This window comes from Zalophus californianus, chromosome 17 (assembly GCF_009762305.2).
Source record: "Zalophus californianus isolate mZalCal1 chromosome 17, mZalCal1.pri.v2, whole genome shotgun sequence".
NCBI lineage: Eukaryota > Metazoa > Chordata > Mammalia > Carnivora > Otariidae > Zalophus > Zalophus californianus.
Genome location: NC_045611.1, coordinates 6,975,167 through 6,994,786, shown reverse-complemented (window position 1 = coordinate 6,994,786; position 19,620 = coordinate 6,975,167). Strand labels below are relative to the sequence as shown.

General features: G+C 42.9%; 1 protein-coding gene across 1 annotated transcript in view; it reads left to right on the top strand.

Moving 5' to 3' along the window:
* The window catches only part of GAN (gigaxonin), a 61,821-nt gene that overhangs the window by 29,672 nt on the left and 12,529 nt on the right, over nucleotides 1-19,620 (top strand). Inside the window, exons 3-10 of the mRNA XM_027617675.2 lie at nucleotides 1,650-2,000; nucleotides 3,865-4,082; nucleotides 4,303-4,424; nucleotides 7,729-7,841; nucleotides 8,800-8,949; nucleotides 9,803-9,939; nucleotides 10,167-10,295; nucleotides 19,507-19,616. Coding sequence (XP_027473476.1) covers nucleotides 1,650-2,000; nucleotides 3,865-4,082; nucleotides 4,303-4,424; nucleotides 7,729-7,841; nucleotides 8,800-8,949; nucleotides 9,803-9,939; nucleotides 10,167-10,295; nucleotides 19,507-19,616 — 1,330 coding nt within the window. The remainder of the gene's footprint in view (nucleotides 1-1,649; nucleotides 2,001-3,864; nucleotides 4,083-4,302; nucleotides 4,425-7,728; nucleotides 7,842-8,799; nucleotides 8,950-9,802; nucleotides 9,940-10,166; nucleotides 10,296-19,506; nucleotides 19,617-19,620) is intronic.

Here is a 19,620-nt window from a genome sequence, read left to right as displayed (position 1 = left end):
TTCTCTGAACACTAGGTGGGGGTGTGTGTGCATGTAAGATTATGTGTGTGATTGTTAAAAATAAATGAATTTAGATTGGTTTGGGACAGTCCTTAAAATACTGAAGATACTCGGAAGCATCACAAAACCAGGCTGAGGACCAACCTCTCATCTAACTTCTAAAATATTTCAGCAGCAACTATAACAGGTTATAAGCCAGGAGGAACGAATTCCTCTTCCGGCGTGGATTTGAATCTTGAAACCTTATTTACAGATTGACTTCAGTGTTTTGTTCCCAGTTAAAATTAATTATGGTTTAAGAAAAGAAAAATAGAGAAAAAATTAAGTATGGTTTATAACCATAGTTGCAACATAAGTTATAACCAACTCCTGATCTGGCACTTTGGTTTTATCAGGATGGAATGTGGTGGTTTTCTTGCATGCCTGTATCTGAGGGTGTACAGCCATCCACTGTTGTGTGGCCGAATTTATTATTTTTTAAAAAGATTTTATTTATTTATTTGATAGAAAGAAACACAGCGAGAGAGGGAACACAAGCAGGGGGAGTGGGAGAGGGAGAAGCAGGCTTCCCGCTGATCAGGGAGCCCGATGCGGGGCTCGATCTCAGGACCCTGGGATCGTGACCTGAGCCGAAGGCAGACGCTTAACGACTGAGCCACCCAGGCACCCCTGTGTGGCTGAATTTAATACATCAAGTAAACGGGAAATTTTTCCTTACTTGTGACTTGCTTGACACACTTCTTTCCACAGTTCTGTTGCTCAGTTTATATAAGGTGATTGGCAGTCATACATTCTTTTTCTGCATCTGCGGTACACAGTGTGTGAAATATGACACAATGTTTCTTGCTGTACTGTACTCTGGAGCCTCTCCCTCTCATTTCCGAGTGTAGGACAAGCGCCCATTCTTTGGGAGAGGAGAATCTGGATCGTTGTGATTGTGGCGATATTTTAGAGGCTTGTTTCTTTACATTGTCTTAGTGTTGCATGCAAGAACTGTGAAATGGGAGGAGGAAGTGGCATCAGAAGATTAAGGAGAAGTGAAGTTCTTAATGATAAACAAGAACTCTTACCTTAGGGATTTCTTCCAGAAAATAGCTTTGAGACCAGAGTGTACGTATTGCACCGAATGCGATGTTTGGCATTCAGAATGAGGTCCTCGGGCCACGTGGCCCTCCCCTCTCCAAAGGGCCGGTGTGGTGTGTCTGGCATGCCATCTGGCAAAAGACAGAACGTGGTGTATCTGGAGGCAGGATTTGCCACAGTTCCAGTGCTGGTGTTTAAAGGAAACCCCTTCAGTTTACCACAGAAGGCAGCACTGTCCACCTCACAAGCATTTTGGCCACTTAGTTCTAGAAGTGAGCAATGAGGACAGTGCACCTGCAAAGGGTTCGTGATAGTTAGTTGGTAAAGCCAGGGAAGTGCTGGGAAAAGTCAGCCAGCCATGTTCTGTTCACATCGTTTGAAGGTTCGCCGGTGCCCTCAAACTCCTCTTGAAAAAGAAGCACTGGGCTGGACTGTGTGAAATTGCCAATACTTGATCATCTCTGACCTACAGAAGTGGAGCTTTCATGCGGTTCAGCCTAATAGATTAGTGGTTTGGGCTTTAAATACATACATTGAAGCGTAAAATATTTATGATACTCTTGTAGATCCGGCTGAACGAAGATACAATCCAAGATGTTGTACAGGCAGCGGACCTGCTCCTTCTTACAGATCTTAAAACTCTGTGCTGTGAGTTTTTGGAAGGCTGCATCGCAGCCGAGAACTGCATTGGCATTCGCGACTTTGCCCTCCATTACTGCCTGCACCACGTCCATTACCTAGCCACGGAGTACCTGGAGACTCATTTCCGAGACGTCAGCAGCACAGAAGAATTCTTAGAACTCAGTCCTCAGAAGCTTAAAGAAGTGATTTCTCTCGAGAAGTTAAATGTCGGCAACGAAAGATACGTGTTTGAAGCAGTAATTCGCTGGATAGCACATGATACAGAACTAAGAAAGGTACCTGTGGTTTATAACGTGGTCTGACCCTGCCTTTTTACTTCCTTATTCCATTCGTTCACTCATTTATTTACTCCAAAGTATGGGTGTTTTCTCCTTCCCCATAAACTAGAAAGGCTTACGAAGTTGTGATCTAAAAGATGTCTGGGGGCGCCTGGGTGGCTCAGTCATTAGGGCCTCCAACTCTTGATTTTGGCCCAGGTCGCGATCTCGGGGTCATGAGATTGAGCCCCACATCGGGCTCCATGCTTAGAGAAGAGTCTGCTTGGGATTCTCTCTCCTCCTTCTGCTCCCCCCATGCTCTCTCTCTTTCTCAAATAAATAAAATCTTTAAAGAAAATAAAAGATGTCTGTGGTACATCTTTGCATAGGATCATTGAAGTTGTTTTTTTCAGACCAGACTACAAAAGCGCATGTAACTCCTGATATGGCAATGAAAATATTAATACTTGTAAGGAACATAATATCCTTTCTGCATTGCTTTTAGCGGGAAAATGCATTTCAAGCTTAAGCTGGGGATTTTAGAGATTCAATGTCCCTAACTCTCTTGTTCAGCATCCATCTCTGCACCATTACTGGGCGGACCCAGGCAGGGACTCTGACACGGGCAGCAGAGAAGGGTGAGGGGAGTGAGCGTCTGGAACCTCTCTGGTGTGGGCTCTCCCTGGAGTGATCGACACCGCTCAGTAGAGAGCAGGAGAGCGCTCTGCAGTGCGGCAGTGTGGTTCCAGAGGGGAAGGTTCTGGGAGCAACAGCTGGGAAGGAAGGGTCTCAGAGAATATCAGCCTTTAGATCCAAACTGGCACTGCAGTGGGGGAGGGAGCAAAATCACAGAGCTTTAAAAAGTCCAGTGTTTATAGACTCCAGCTCCAATTGCTATATTCGAAGTAAGAACTACGTTAGGTTTTAGGGAAGTTTTCAAAATGTATAATCGCATTGTTAATGGTTCTCAGCAACTGTTGACATGGGTTTTCGTGAGTATCTTGTAATTTTTAAAATTCTGTAGGCTTATTTAGAGACTGCGGACTACTGTAACACAGATGGAAACTGTTGCACAGTGATGATAAAGAAACGCATACCCCCGTACGGCCGTAGTCTTGGAATAATCAGTATAGCCGGCGTTTGACTTTGCACGTTAGTTGGGTAGATGAGGAAAGGGGGTAGGAGGGTTCCCAGTTCGCCGCCGCTCCCAGAGACCACAGTCGCTAGCTGTCCCTTCCTTTCTTCTTCAAGGGGCGAGGTTGACTATTCCAAAACCAAGAAAAACTAGTCACTAAGGAGTTTCGCCTCTTGTATGTAGAATGCTGTAGTCCATTAGTTCAAATTTAGTGAGTCATCATGAAAAGTACATAATTCATATTATATGTTAGATTATTTTTAACAATTAATAACGAAGAAATACATAGTACTCAGAATTTTTCTGAACTGTACCTTTTCTATATTTTTCTTGTAATGTTAATGTTGCTCTCTTTTAATTATCTGTTTAACTGTACTGAATCAAGCTACTACTGTGTATAATGTTCCCATGAATGTGATTTAACTCCCAGCACATCCAGCTATGTGAAATAAGGCCGCTACGGCCAAGTGACCCTTTAGGGTGTAAAGAAAGCTGCTTGCAACTTTTCCGTGATACCTCAAATATAAACCTGAACTGATGCTTCTTTAAGTTAAACTTGTCTTTATCAAGGCTATGGGAAGTAGAAAGGAAAGGGGCCAGTAAAGCACATTCCAGCACTTGTGACTTGCCCGCTGATAATCCTTTAACAATTTCGGCTTTTCCGTGAGTCAGAAAACGTATTTTCTACTAACTGTGTGTTGCGTCCTACATTTTTTTTCTCCCCATCCTTCCTACCCTCCTGTGCAGGTCCACATGAAGGACGTGATGTCAGCACTGTGGGTTTCAGGGTTAGACTCCAGCTACTTACGGGAACAGATGCTCAATGAACCGTTAGTACGAGAAATTGTCAGAGAGTGCAACAACATACCGCTGAGCCAGCCACAGCAAGGGGAGGCCATGCTCGCGAACTTCAAGCCCCGGGGCTACTCGGAGTGCATTGTGACTGTTGGCGGAGAAGAAAGAGTGTAAGTATGGATGTGCATCGTTTCAAGAGTCATATAAGGGAAGAGCTATTTCCATGTAAACAGGAATTCATGGTATTTTTTTTTTTTTGGTGTCTAAGCATAATAGCAGAATTTTTTTAAATGTTTTAAACATTCTTTAGAGCAATAAAACTAGTCATAGTTATTATAAGCAGAACTATATAAAACACATTAACTGCTAATCAATTATTTATTTCCTTAGTTCACGGAAACCAACAGCAGCGATGCGATGTATGTGCCCTCTTTATGACCCTAATAGGCAGCTTTGGATTGAACTGGCCCCTTTAAGCATGCCAAGAATTAACCACGGAGTTCTCTCAGCAGGTACCATTCTGTGGTCAATTTTACTTAAACACAAGATCGAGTGATATGTAATTTTAGGGTTGTACAGAATGACTCGAAACCTTTTAGAGATTTAATTTTAAGAGATAATTTTATTATCTCCATGATGACGTCTTCTGTGTAGCTCTCGCTTTCAAGACTTTGTAAGGAGAAGAGTGTCTTCTGTCAGTCTTTATTGTTCCTGAATCTTTAATACGTAGCTATTTTTAAGACTTTAGTAGAGGAGCATTTTACTTGATGTCTTACCGATAGAGGAGCCACATTCAATGACTCTTCCCGCCCATTAGCTCTGTGGCTGCACCCAGAACACGGAATTCGAATCCTTGAGCCGTAAATAGTCCCGTTTTTCTGAATTCATGCAGTTTAGAATTACAGTAACTACGTGAAAAATAAAGGTGTTATGTCAAAGCAGGCATTTCGTGTGAGACTTTAGAAAACATTATTTGTATTAGCATGGCTTCAAGTTATTTTACTACAGAACGCATGTGTCACTTGACCTTCGCAAGTTTGAAAACGGCTCCACGTTAGTCAAAGCTCTCACTCACAGAGGTGATAGGAAAGGCTGTACTTGCTGCCTTCTGACTGTTCGCTGCCTTTCTCTTCACCTTGCTCTGCTCTTTGGGGTTCACCCACAAGTGCCATTTCACTAAATTCCAATTAAAATCAACAGTCTTCCTGGAATCCTTCATATTTTATAGTCTCTGCTTGCCCACTAACATTACTTTAAAGATTTTGAAAGCTATACCATACCATTCCACATTACAGATATGGCCGAAGCTATACTATAGTACAGAAATGGAATCATTTTTGGGGTTCCAAAGTGATTGAAGTTATTGTGAGTAGTAAGCAGCAGGATGCAGTGGGATAGCCAACAGGATATGAGTCTGATTTCCTTGTTCTCTCTTCTCAGAATTAGCACCTTACATTTCCTTCCCACAATGTGTACACTTATTCATAATTTTCACACACACCTGCCACAGTGTTTCCTGCGTCACAGATTTTCCAAGATTTCCTCGAGGGGTTGGTATTTCAGAAACATTGAGCAGTGAGGATGGGGTCGTGTCCAGTTGTAGTGAGCAAAGCTGTGACATGACCAAGTGTTTCTTGTACTGTGTTTCTTCTTTTCTTACCTTTTTTTTTTTTAATTGATGGACTTTTTTTGTCATTCACTTTGTTTCCGCTCTTCCAGGTTAGAAGTTATATTCTTTGTCTGTATTCCTTTGAAACTCATCATAGATACCATAGCCTGTATTCTTAAGTTATAAAAGCCCAAGTACGTTCCTCCTGTTCATGTTTCACAGTCTTGTAGTGTTAAGATTTATGACTATTTATGAATAAGTATCTACATATAAATGTTTGATTCATCTGTTTTGAATATATGCATATATATAGAGAGAGAGAGAGAGAGAGAGTTTAGATTTACCCACATATTCACTATTTTCTTTGTTTTTCCTTCTTACTCCTGAGACCTTCCATCTAGGATTATTTGCCTTCTCTCTAAGGTCTGTCCTTTTGAATTTCCTTTATTGTGGTCTACTGGTAGCAAATGCTTCGATTTCTTTGTCTAACATGCTTTGCCTTCATGCTTAAAGGATACTTGTGCTGGGTATAGAATTTTAGGGCATCTTGACTCTGTGGCTTGGCCTTTCCTTAAATCTGGAAAATTCTTATTTTTACATCTTCATGTATTGCCTCTGCCCCATTGTCTTCTTTCCTCCTGCTTTTGGTTTTCCATGTTTTTGCTTCTCCATGTGCTGCCCTCTTTATGGTTTCTTTTGACTTAACCTCCACTAAATGAGTTCTCTCTTTAACTGTGACAGATCTGCCATTAAACCCATCTACTAATTTTTTTAAATTTTATCTGGTGTTTTTCTTTTTTTATTCCTAGAGATTCTCTTTAAATCTTTTTCAGATATGCTGTGTCACTTCTACAGTCCTCTTTTTCTAAGAGTTCTCTTAAAATTTGTCTTTCAGGGCATTTGCATTGGGCTCCCTGCTCAATGGGAAGTCTGCTTCTCCCTCTGCCCCTCCCCCATGCTCATGCTCTCTCGCTATCTCTCTCTCTCTCTCTCAGATAAATTAATAAAACCTTTTTGAAATTTGTTATTCAGTTTTTAAACATGGTAAACATTCTCATGTTGTTATCATCTTTCTGGGTAGTCCAGTATTTGAAATTTGAAGTCTCTGCAAGACTACTTCCTGTTGTCTGTTGTTGCTGGTTCTTCTTTATAGAGTCTAGTTTCTGTGTCCGAGTATCTTTGGTTGGGTGCTGATCATTTTATTAAAAATTATTTATAGGAATAATTTGATGCTTTAAAATCTTAGAATATTAGAATCTAAAGATTAGGTAAGGATACTTACTTCCACACAAGTTTTACATTTGTTTCTTCTGGTTGCCTATAAGAACTGCAAATTTGGAATTGAATTACTGTAAATCGTATTCAAACCTTGAGATCTCCTAGACAAGGGAGGATATTTAAATCTGGGTTCTAATTCCTGTTGAACTTTGGAGAGGCTCTCGTGCCAGAAGTCACACTTCCTGTGGGCCTGGGGTTTTGATTTTTGTCCCTTTCACGCCCTCAAAGCCATTATAAGAAAGGTTGGAAATTTCCCACTTTGGTAAATGCCCTTAAAGCAAAATGGTTTCCATAGGTGGTGACCTCTCCAGCTCCCACTTTTCCTTTCAGCTTTGCCATATTGTCCGGTTGGCTTCTTCTCTTTTAAGATTATTTTATTTCAAAAGTTCTTGTCAAAAAAACAAAACAAAACAGAAATGTTTTGTCCGGCAATTTAGCTGTTTTGCACAGAAGTTGGTATGAATAACCTAATCCACCTTTACCTGAAATAGGAAGTTCAACAGTGATTCTTAGATGCTGTCTTGAATATGAAGTGCACAGGTGCCCCAGATCTGAGTGCTCCTGGGTCTTGAACGAGCAGATGTGGGGTGTGGATCAGAAGTTGTTTGAGAATCACAGAGAGGAGATAGGATAGATGGAGCTGCTTGGTGTCCCTGTGGGTGGTGCCAGTCTGGGTTGCACGCTGTAGGGTAGTGGGAATCCACTCAGCTGCTAGGTGAGGTGAACTTGCCAAAGTGACCCACAGATGTGAATTAGCCTCTCTCAGCAAGGATCAAATGAATTGTGATGAAGACCTCAAATCCACTGTTGTCATTAGAGAAGTTCCCTCCACATACTGTCTCTACAGCTGTGCCATTTGTATTCAGCAGGAGATGGAAGTTGAAGAGTGAAGTTTCAACTTTCTCGTGTGTCTTGTTTGATTTTTACAGAGGGATTCTTGTTCGTGTTTGGGGGCCAAGATGAAAATAAGCAGACCCTGAGCTCAGGAGAAAAATACGACCCAGATGCAAACACATGGACGGCATTGCCACCAATGAATGAGGTAAAATGTTCTTTTTCATTTGTTTGGAAGCATGTCTGTCTTCCCTTCAGCACTTCCCTTTGTTTTGCATCTGTGTACATGTAAGGAGAGAAATGGCGACCCGTCACAGCCCCTGCTGGCTACGCCAGTGCCCACCATCCCAGCTCTCCCCTCTCGTCCATCAGACCTCCTCGTGGCTCCGCAGACCTGCACACACTCGTGCTTTGGGACCTCTGCCAGCTGCCCATGGGGCTCGCTCCTTGCTTCCACTGGTGTTTGTCCACGTGGGGCCTCCCAGAGATGCCTTCCCTCCCGCCCCTCAGCTCTCCCATCTCTGCCCGTTTTCTTTCTCTTCATGTCACGCAGCACCTTCTCACATATTGGATAGTTTTTAATTGTTCACACAAATTCCTTGATGGCTGGGGATTTTGTCTGTCTGCTCAGGGCTCCGTCTTTAGTGCTGGAACAGCGCTGGGCACAGAAGGGATGGCAGGGACACTTAAGTATTTGTTGTCAAATGACCCCTCCGGCTTCTGTCATTCCAGTCGGCCGCAGCAGGAGCCTGGCCTCCCCAGGCCTCTCCCAGCCTTGCTCTTGCTGTGGTTCTTCCTTGTCCTTCACCGCCACCTTGGAAACACTTAGCTACAGCCCATTGCTAAACACAGATAGTTTTAGTGAACCAGAAGGTAATAGTTCTTGTTGTTGTGAGCTGTGGTGCATAAAAAATGGTGATTCTGCCAGTGAATTTATCATGCAGGTAATTCCCTTGTCCCGAGTAACTCCTGGATTGGGTTCTGTCTCTTGTGACAGAAGGGTGAGCTGCTTAGGGGAATTACAGATGTCTGAGAGAGATGGTTGTGAGCATGGAACCTCTTTGCTGAAACTCTGGAATGTGATGATATCTGTGATTTTTATTAAAGGTGTGGATATCTGCTTTCAGTCTGGTAGTTGTATACAGAGATCTTTGATGTCTTTTCAGCCACGACATAATTTTGGAATTGTGGAGATAGATGGAATGCTGTACATTTTAGGAGGAGAGGATGGTGAAAAAGAGCTAATTTCCATGGAGTGTTATGACATTTATTCTAAAACCTGGACGAAGCAACCTGACTTGACCATGGTTAGAAAGGTGAGAACCGTATCTTGTGATTACAAATTGGGTTTTAAAATTAGCGTTTCTTCTTTTCCCACATACGCCTTTTTTAGTGCAATCGATAGTGTTGAAAGAGTGAATGTTGTAGGCTTCTGTCGCTATTGGTGGCCCGCCTTCTTGGTCATCTGCCGTGCGCCAGGATAGGAGATGGAGTGTGTGCGAGAGCTCGCCCTGACGGTGGGCTCTGCGCTGGGCTGCTGTGTCCACACCTGTGCTTGACAAGCGCCTCGGGAGCACACTCACCTAGGAGGTGGCCAGGTCTTCCAGCCCTATTTTCTTAATCATCATATGGGCCTAACGAGAAACAGCCTGCAGGTAAGCACGGCCATTGTGTCCTGAGTAGAGTGAAAATGTGGCTCCCATTAGCTGTTTCAAGCACGGTCTCTTGTAGTGCCATTCCCATGTGGGAGGGAGGGGCTCTTCTTCGCCCTGAAGCTTCGTCCGGTCCTGTGGATATTTACACCTCATGTGCTGTGCTCCCAGTCTCGGTGCTCCACTCACGTGGAGCAGGAATTGAGTGAGATGTTGCTCAACAGAATCTAAATCTCAGAATCTTCAGATAGTGGGGGAAGAATGGAGAGACTGGAAAGCTCTTTAAAAATTAGGGTCATTTACATACCTCCCTGAGCACAGTCGTGTCAGACAGAGGTAACAAACAGTATGTGTACTACCTCTTCTTGCTTTTCAAGTCCTGTCTTTGTAGTATTGGAAGATACCATAGTTTTACTATTAGAAATCGAAACCTTTCCCTACGGTGCTCTCTAAGGTTAGCATTTGTCGAACGTGGATTGTAAGTGTTGCCTCCCCAACTCTCACTTTCTCCTTCCAGATCGGCTGCTATGCAGCCATGAAAAAGAAAATCTATGCCATGGGGGGAGGATCGTACGGGAAACTCTTCGAATCTGTGGAGTGTTACGACCCAAGGACCCAGCAGTGGACCGCTATCTGTCCGCTAAAGGAGAGAAGGTGCGAGAATGCAGTTGTGGACTCTGTAGGCACCCCCTTTCTTTCAAATGAATCTTTCACTTGACTTAGCATTTGGTTTCTGTAAAAATAAAAGAATAATCCATTTCATAAAAAGAAAGACTCACATAGTCATGAAACCCAGAACATTGCAGAGTTAAAACAAGCAGAAAAGGAGTTCGGGAATCGGCCACGAGTTGTAAATCCATATGCTCTGTGTGACCTTTCAGATTTGGAGCCGTGGCCTGTGGCGTGGCCATGGAGCTGTACGTGTTTGGGGGAGTCCGAAGTCGTGAGGACATCCAGGGGAGTGAGATGGTCACTTGCAAGTCTGAATTCTACCACGACGAGTTTAAAAGGTAAGTTTGAACGGTTTCACGTAACTTGTACAACTTTTCCTTTCTGCTTTCAAAGTCATGTCTTAGATTTGTTTAGTTTTGTTTTCAAGTTACTTGACTGAGTTATCTTGTCTATTTAGGACATATGCCTAATGCCAACTAGAGATCTCGTCAGAGACGTCAGAAGTATTCGTAGCTTAAAACCGTAGAAAAGTGTTTCTAAAATCTATATCAGACCTTGACGCTTGGTTGTTTAAAATCAGTCATTGGCTTCCCATGGCTTTTAGGAGAAAGTTTAAACTCCTTAGCCTAGCATATATGGCCTTCTGTGATATGGCCTTTATTCTTTCTGCTACTATTCAACACATATGCTTTACTGGAGTTACACTGAGCAATTTTTCCCCCCCAAAACATGTTATGATTATCTTGGCTCTGTGCTTTTGTACTACTCCTTTTGCCTAAAATTTCCCTTCCAATATTTATCCAGTTAATATAGCCTCTTCCAAAACTGTGCTTAATTATCACTGCCTAGAGAAAGCCTTCTCACACCTCCCAGTCTCGTTTAGGCTCCTCCATCTGTAATCCCAAACATTCAGTTCATGTCTTTTGCATTGTAATTGTTAACCATAAGATTTTCTTTTTTTTTTTTTTTAAGATTTTATTTATTTGAGAGACAGGCTGAGAGAGAGAGATCACAAGCAAGGGGGAGGGGTAGAGGGAGAAGCAGACTCCCCACTGAGCAGGGAGCCCGATGTGGGACGGGATCATGACCTGAGCCAGAGGCAGACACTTAACCAGCTGAGCCACCTAGGCACCCTAACCATAAGATTCTTGAGGGCAGGGTTCGGCTCCGCTGTCCATGGATCCTAGTTTCAGCATCGTACCTGGCCTGTGTTAAACACTCAATGAAAGGTTGATTCACTGGATGAAGTCTGGTGTCACAGAGTCTTAAAACATCTGACAGGTTGCCGTACTGGTCTTATAGAGTAGACACCCTCCTACCAACCTTCTTTCCTTCTCTCCTTCCACACGTTTTATTGTGGTAACTACTAAACTGGACTGTTCAAATCCTTAGAGGGAATTGGTCATGTGAAAATTCATCTTGTTACAGTATTTCAATCCTGTTACCAGAAGGGGGTGCCATAAGGCAATGTTTAATTTCATACTATTTTAGATTAGGGCAAACAATGAGCAGCGACCAAGACTTTAGAAAAAAATGTAAATGTTACCTAACTTTTAATGGATTTTAAATTGAGGCTATTTGCATAGCCTTTCTTCCCCCCATCAATTACATGGGTAGACCTTCTTTGGAAAATTCATTAGGCAAAGTATGAGAGCAGTTTAGAGAATGTCTGCTATGGTGGGGGTGGGGAAGAATTTCAGACTTTTCTACATTTCTCTTGATACATTCCTGTGAGGGCTGACTGTCGAAGGTATAAAATAGCATGTTAATTCCTGCCCAAATGAATCTCAAGACTGTCTGCTCACCTTCATTTATAAGCAGTGGTCAGTGTGTTTGGTCTCCGATAGAATATTGACCTGTGCCATCCTCATAATGACCGAATTACTGTTTGGGCAGTGTGAGCTAGAGGCTGCCACGGGTTTTGCTGGAGGAATCAAGGCCACTTGTGCCTCACCCTTCCCTGTCCGTGTTTGTTTCTAGGACTTAAATCTGGTGCAGAGTTTCTTGGTCTGCCCTTAGTATGCTATCAATTGCTAGAACTTTTATATTTCTGTCAGGTTGTTTCATATTAATAATTGATAAGCTTTAAATGTAAGTGTATTACTTGCTTTCAGTTCATAAGTATTAGGCATAAGAATATGGCTCCTTCCTTGCTCTTAAAAAGCACTTCCAAATAAATTCATGGATCATTAGTCTCTTTGTTTCTGAGCTGTCCAGAGTTAGTTTTTAAAGTAAGCTCTGGGCCCAACGTGGAGCTCGAACTCACAAACCTGAGATCAAGAGTCTCATGTTCTACCAACTGAGCCAGCCAGGGGCCCACCAGAGTTAGTTTTTAAATAATAGAATGAGGAAAGCTTCATTTCTTTTGTCAGTATAATGTATAGGATTCTTGCTTGGGTGACACTAGATGCGTACATAACACTGAGTGCCATGTTTTAACTCCTTTGTAACTCAGTCTTCAAAACAACCTTCTGAGTCCATGTGCTCTTTTTATTCCTCTTTTAAACCAAAACATGGAGAGGTGAAGTAATGTGCTCAGAGACACACAGGTAGCAAGTGGCAGAGCTGGCACTCTGGCCCCAGAGGTCACCTTTTCAGACACCACACTACATTGCGTTAAAGTTACAGGCTTTCCTGTAAGTATCTATAGGAAGAAAATAACATATAGCTGAAGTGTATTTCTCAGAAGAGCAGATGTTTCCAAGTATGTTATATTTGCGTATTGTGGAAACTGTTGCCAGATGAGCAATCTGTATTAGATTGGAGACCGTTTATTGTTTTTAAGTAATCTCTTGTCTTTCCTGTCTTTGTTCCCTATTTTTAGGTTAAAACTTTCCTGGAAAAATGCCATATCTTATTTTCTGTGTTTCTAATGAAAAACAAAACTGTTTGAAGAAAAGCAAAGAAATTGCCATAAGTTCTATCACGTCATAGTGACAACTTGATAATACATACAGAATGACAGGCAGCTCTGTTTCTGTTCTGGTGTCCCTGCTCTTCTCATACCACCATCCTCCCAGTTATCCGTACTCAAAAAAGCTCATCTTTGATTCTCTCTCATGCTTCACATCTCATCAGTTGCCAAGTCTCGTCTGCTTTTTTAGATTCTGGAATATTTCCCACGTCACCCACCTTCGTTTCTCTGCTTCTGCCCTCCAGTGTTCGCTTTCTCATGTGTACAATGGCATCAGCCTTCTAACCAGTTTTCCTGGGCATTTGGCCTGTTTGTGGTTTTGAAAGATTAACCTGACTTTGGTCATTCCATTCTCCTCCTGGAAATTCTTGGTCTTTCCCCTTTGCTTACCAAACAGAGATAATAGTATGTAGCCTCCTGCTGGGGTTCTCCATTGTCTGATGTTAAGAGAAATGTTCAGTCTTTTCTAGTCTCTTCCTTCCCATGTCTTGCACTTCAGCTCCCTTCTTAACTCATCCTATGTTTGACTGCCTCCATGCACGTGCTCAGCCCAGATGCCACCCTTTTGTTTCTCTAGAACAGTCATGGTGACTGTTGAAGTCAGGATCTGCCAATTTCATCTTTTGATCTATAATTGAGCAGACACACTTGACAACAGGGAATCCCCATGTTTGTTCTCTTATCCGCAGGGTGGGGGCCATTATGATAGGAAAGGCTGCATGGAAGTCTCTGTAACTTTCCTACCAAGACAGAAAACTGGAAGCAGTTCTACATCCTTGAGGAATTTACGGAAATTAGTGCCACCATCAAAAACTTGAAAATGCAAGAGTGGAGCTGCCTTTCATATCCCCACTTAATTCACTTAGAAAAAGTAGAAAAGTCAGATGGATTTTGGAAAATAACTGTATGCTTTCATAAACGTAATTCGGTGGTTACCCTGATGATCACACATTTAGTCCCAGATGTGGTGTCTTTCTGCAAATGTTGTATCTTCATGCAACACGGACTCTGGCCTTGGTGTGCGGCTATTAACCCAGCTAATGCTTTTTCTTCGTACCAGTTTGCAGGGCACCAGAAGCAGTTTGCTTTTGCCCAGCAGGGCCAACAGGACCCTGCACTGTCTGGCCTCAGCACTGTGTCAGTTCTGCTGTCTCCATATGTCACTCCAGGGAGATCTTGATCACCTTGGTGTTCCATGAAAACATCCTACCAGTCCACCCCATTGACATTATGTGTGTTTGGATCATTGGTTAGGAGGTAACAGGTACTACAGATGCCTTTGTAAGACATGGAGCGCTGAACCGCATTCCTGACCAAATCTGTTTCGTCACAGTCCAGTCAAGAGACAGAAACCACACCAGTAATCTGAACAGGGAAAATGTAATTCACATAGTTATTTGACTGGTGAAAGAGAGCTCTGATGAGTGCAGAAATAGCTACTGTAGGAAGCGTGGTTACTACTACCTTTAGGGCTGAGGGAAGTATCCTAAGGAGGAGCAAACTGGGGAGAGAACTCCCCACCCTGCAAGGTATGGTGTGGCCACTGCATGCAGGACGCTGCCTGTTGGGTGGCAGACCTTGCTGAGGGCAGGCGCCTCTGGGTCTCCTGCTCACTGCAGGCCGCAGCCCATGGGAGGAGGGAGAAAGGCACACCAGCCCCAGGAAGGAAGCCCTTTGCACTATCCAGCCTTGAGGTCCCTCCAGCGCCCTCTACTGGCCAAGCCTACCACTGCATTTATTTTTTTCAAAGCTGGTTCATTTTCTCCACTGTTTTGTGTTTCATTGGTTTCTGCTCTTGTCTATATTATTTCCTTCTTTTTACCTTCTTTGGGTTTATTCTGCTCTTCCTTTCCCAGCTTCTTCAGGTAGAATTTTAGATTTTTTTCATTTCTTTACTGAAATCTCCATCTTTTCATCATAAGCATGTTCTCTTTTGAACATAGTTCTAGTAGCCACGTTCAGGTCCCCACCTGATAGATAATCCCAGCATTTGGTCGGTCATTTTGGAGTTGGCATCTGTGCATGGTTTGTTCCCCTGAGAACGGGTTCTCATTTTTCTGGCTTTTTTTTGTTGTTGAGTAATTCTGGGTTGCATCCCAAACATCGTGACTGTCACGTTGTCAGGGCCCTGAAGTCTCTTCCCGTGCTTCAGAGTGTTGCACTGAGAGTTCTGGCAGGCTGTGTACCTGGTTCGACTCCTGGCAGGCTGTCAATGCCTGCAGTGCACGGCAGCTCAAACCTCCCTCTGGTTCTGTAAGCCAGCCTCAGTTACGAGCACTCGTGGTTTCCGGGTCAGTCGAAGACTTGAGACAAGTGCATGCACATAAAATTAGGCCTCCTTCTCTACCTCCCGTCTTTCTGAGACTTCCATACACCCTGGAGATTCTGGTTGGCTCAAGACACTCTGCCCTGATTCCAGTGGCCGCGAAGACGGCAGGTCTTCTCTAGGGGTCTCAGCCACCTGGAGCTGGGGTGTCACGCTGCCTTCGGCCAAAGCTATCAAAGATCCAGAAACTCCCTCCATGTGGGTAGCTTGTTCAACTTTCCCTTTCTCAAATCTGCCTGCTTTTGCTCAGTCTCCAGAGCCCTCAGGCAATTATCTCTTGTATCTCATCCAGAGTTTGTAGCTGTTGGCCACAGGAGGATTGGATTGTTAAGGGCTTCTTTCTCCCCCCTGGAAGCAGAAACCTCACTGAAGCTCCCTCTGTCTTTCCTTCTCCTCTGCAGTTGATTGTCCCCCCACCCCCCCAGTCTCTCCTTGCCTGTCCTTCCCTCCTACTCTGCTCTTGCTGAAGCTCACTGCTACAAGCCAGGCTATATTCTAAAGTCTCCGTTGCAAGGGACATTGCTAATTCTAAGTTAGCAGAAGACACATCCCTGTACCCTCAAGTCCTAATAAGCCCATGTTTGAAAACACTGTAACTAAAGGCATACTATTGCTTCTTCTGTTACAAACAGGATTGCTCCTTAGTGATGCCTGCCAGGTACAGGGCGCTATGTGAAGTATTTTACACTGGCCACTTCATTTCATCCCTGCAAGTCATTGGATGTTAGTGGTGGTGTTTGGTCTCCCCACTTTACAGATGATGGTTAGCTAAATTGTCCAAGGTCAACGAGGTGATAGGTGGCAGAGAAAGAAGGCAAAACCATATGCCTTTTATACCTGTTTTAAAAGCAGCAGCTAAATACATGCTGCAATTCAGTTTTTATGTTTAATTTCATTTGAAGCCTCAGCGTTATATGAAATAGATTACCTAGGATTATTTTTCTGAAACCCAGGAACTCTGAGTCATTGATCTGCTTTGGACCAAATTTGGTAGATCATCTACATAGCCCGATTTCTTGAGCTTTGTTTAATTATTCCAGGGAGGAATAATGTGAGATTCTCAACTCTACAAAATTATGCCAAAATATTATTGTATTCTGATAGGCTTTTCAGTAAACAGTCTAGTCATAGATGCTCATTTAGAAGTGGCAGTTACCCTCGTGAGCATACACATGGCCCCATTATGGATTTGTCCAGAAGAGTTGTGTGCCTCTCCACTGGGGTTGGGCCTAGGTGTGGGGTTCAGCAGCAAATGAGACCTGGGGATGCTCATCGGCTTCGTTTGATTCAGAACCTGGGAAGAATTTAAATGTCAAGGTTTACATATTTAGGTTTAGCCCTGAAGACATAAAATGTGAATAAACCAGTTATTATAGTTTGACGTTTTCAAACATTTTCTTTCAAAGGCCCGTTCAGGTCCCTATTTTTACTTTTCAGTGAGAGCTCTTGGATGTTTTCTTCACCTATTTCTTAGAGACATTTTGACACCAAGGGCCAAACTATTCCCCACTTGCAGCAAACTGCTGGATACCGGTCAACATTCAGATGGAAGAGGAATCAAATGTTGAGTACAGGTATTCGACTATGGCAGCCGTCCATTAGCCGTGCCTGTGAGTCGTTATGTGATCTTGGACAGATCATTTTGCTTAGAATTCAAAATATGGAAGCTGCTACTTTGTAACAATCTGGGAAGAGTTCTTTGAAATAAAAGTGCTGTTCTTAGTCAAAGAGTTCCACATTTGTATTTAACATTCGGATGCACTAGATCTAAGCCACTGGCTTCTTGGGCACTTCATGGCAGAGTTAGAGACACAGGAATAACATCCACACGCCGTCTGTTCCAGTAAGGAGTGTAGGCCTGGACGTTGGTAGTTCTGACGGGTTTAGATCCATTCCCAAAGTCTGACTGAGGGCTGCTATACCCCAGCTATGTTGTTAGCTACCCAAAGGAAATTGTTTGGTCCAGTTACCTTAAGTAAACGTTCTTATATAGCAGAATCTACAGTTGTTGTGGTTGTTGTTTTTTAAACAAAAACAAAAACCACTTTAATTTTGAAATAATGTTATACTTAAAACTTGCAAAAATAAAGTCCCCATTAAGCCATTCACCCAGCTTTTCTTCATGTCACCATCTTAACGTAACCATTGTACAGCTATCAAAACCAAGGTATTTATGTTGGTACAATATTATTAAGTAAACTATAGTCTTTATTCGAATTTCACCAGCTCATCTGATAATCTCTCCTTTCCCTTTGCTCTGGGATGCCATGCAGGATCCGACCACACACCGAGTTGTGTTTCTTTAGTCTTTTTTGACCTGTGATGGTTCGTTGGTCTTCCGCTGCCTTTCATGACCATGTTATTCTTGAAGATGATTGGTCCGTGTTTTTATAGGGTGTCTCTTCATTTGGCTTTGTCTGATGATTTCTCATGATTAGGCTGAGGTTAGGCATTTTTGGCAGGAACACCACGGCGGTGATGCCCCCCCCCACTTCGAGGAGGACATGCTGTCTCCATGTCTTATTATTGATGATGCTAACCTTGATTACCTCGTTAAGGTGGGATCTGTTGGGTTTCTCCACTGTAAAGTTGCTATTCTTTCCTTTTAATTAACAAATATTTTGGAAGAGATAATTGAGAATATGCAAATACACCATTTCTTCTCAAACTTTCGCCATTGATTAAGCTTCCGTCGGTGGACCCGCCTGCAGTCACTAGAACTGTGGTGGTCTCCTAATGCTCATCTTTCTCTTTCTCTCGTTCCGTCTACATTTGTTAACTGGAACTCTCTAAAGAGGAGACCTGTCCCTTCTCCCTATTTTTTTTTTTTAACATATTCTGTTACTTGTATCAGTATGGACTCACGGATAGTTATTTTATTCTCTGAGTTAGAAATCCAGTACTATCATTATTTATTTTGCTGCTCACTTCTTCCAGCTTTGACCATCAGGAACACCTTCCTATTAGCACTGGGTCCTGTGGACACGCCCCACCCTTCTTTAAGCACTTCCTGTCTGGCAGCACAAGATGCTCCAGACTCATCTGATATTTTCTCTCTCGGCTGGGGAATTGGCCACCTCTTCGTGGAGCCCTGGATCCTTTTTGTGTTTATTAAATTGATTTTCAACAGAAGTGCCAAGGCAATTTAGTGAGGAAAGAAACATCTTTTCAGCAAATGATGCTGGAGCAACTAGATATCTGTATGGAAGAAAAGTGAACTTCTACCTCATACCATACCCAAAATTCAACTTGAAATATATTGTAAGACCTGAGTGTAAAAGCCAAAACTATGAAATCTCCAGAAAAAAGCATAGGGAGGAAAACCTTTGCAGCCTTGGAATAGGCAGGGATTTCCTAGAAGGACACAGAAAGCATGAACTATTTAAAAAACAAAACAAAAAAAACTGGAATTCGTCAAAATTAAGAACTGTTCTTCAGAAGGCTCCATTAAGAAAATGAAAAGATAATCGACAAGCTGGGAAAAATATTCATGATATATGTATCTAACAAAGGACTTGTATCCCCAGAATACAAAGAGTCTTACAATTCAGTAGGAAGACAAAAAACCCAATTTAAAAAATGAGCGACTCTTTGAGTAGATATTTCACAAAAGAAGATGGGTAAAATGGCCAGTGAGCGCACACGGAGATAGCCAGCATGCTTCTTCTCAGGGAAGCCCCCACCACTAACATGGCTACAGTCGGAAAGACCGACAGGAGTGAGGGCAGGTGGTAATGCTGAGCGGTTGGAATTCCCGGATGTTGCTAATTGCAGTGCAGAATGGCACAACACTTTGGAAAACAGTGCGGCATTTACTTACCGAGTGGAATATATCTTAAACCATACAGCCAGTCAATTCCGTGACATAATATTCACAAAGAAGATTTGCACTCCAGTGTCCACAACAGTTTTATTCACCATAGCCACACACTGGCAATTACCCAGATGAACGTGAGCAGGTGAATGGGTAAACCAATTCTGGTCTCTCCATACAATGGAATACCACTTAAAAAGAAACGAATAATCGATGCAAGCAACAGTGTAATGAATCTCAGGAACATTGTGCTGAGCAAAAGAAGCAGATTGAAAAGTGCATGCTCTTTACGTTTCAATGTAGGTGACATTCTAGAACAGGCAAAACTAGTATCCGTAGTGACAGGAAGGAATTCAGCGGTTACCCGGCAATGGGGATGTGGGTTGAGCTGAACTGGCGCAGTGCCTGGTACAGTTGGCTCACCGAATTGTGCTGTCTCCCTAGACCTTGTCGTCCTCTTGACTTCCTTGGTTTTGCCCATGTGTTCACTTTCAGGTGGATCTATCTTAACGACCAGAACTTATGCATCCCCGCCAGTTCCTCTTTTGTTTATGGAGCTGTACCCATAGGAGCCAGTATTTATGTTATCGGAGATCTTGATACAGGTAA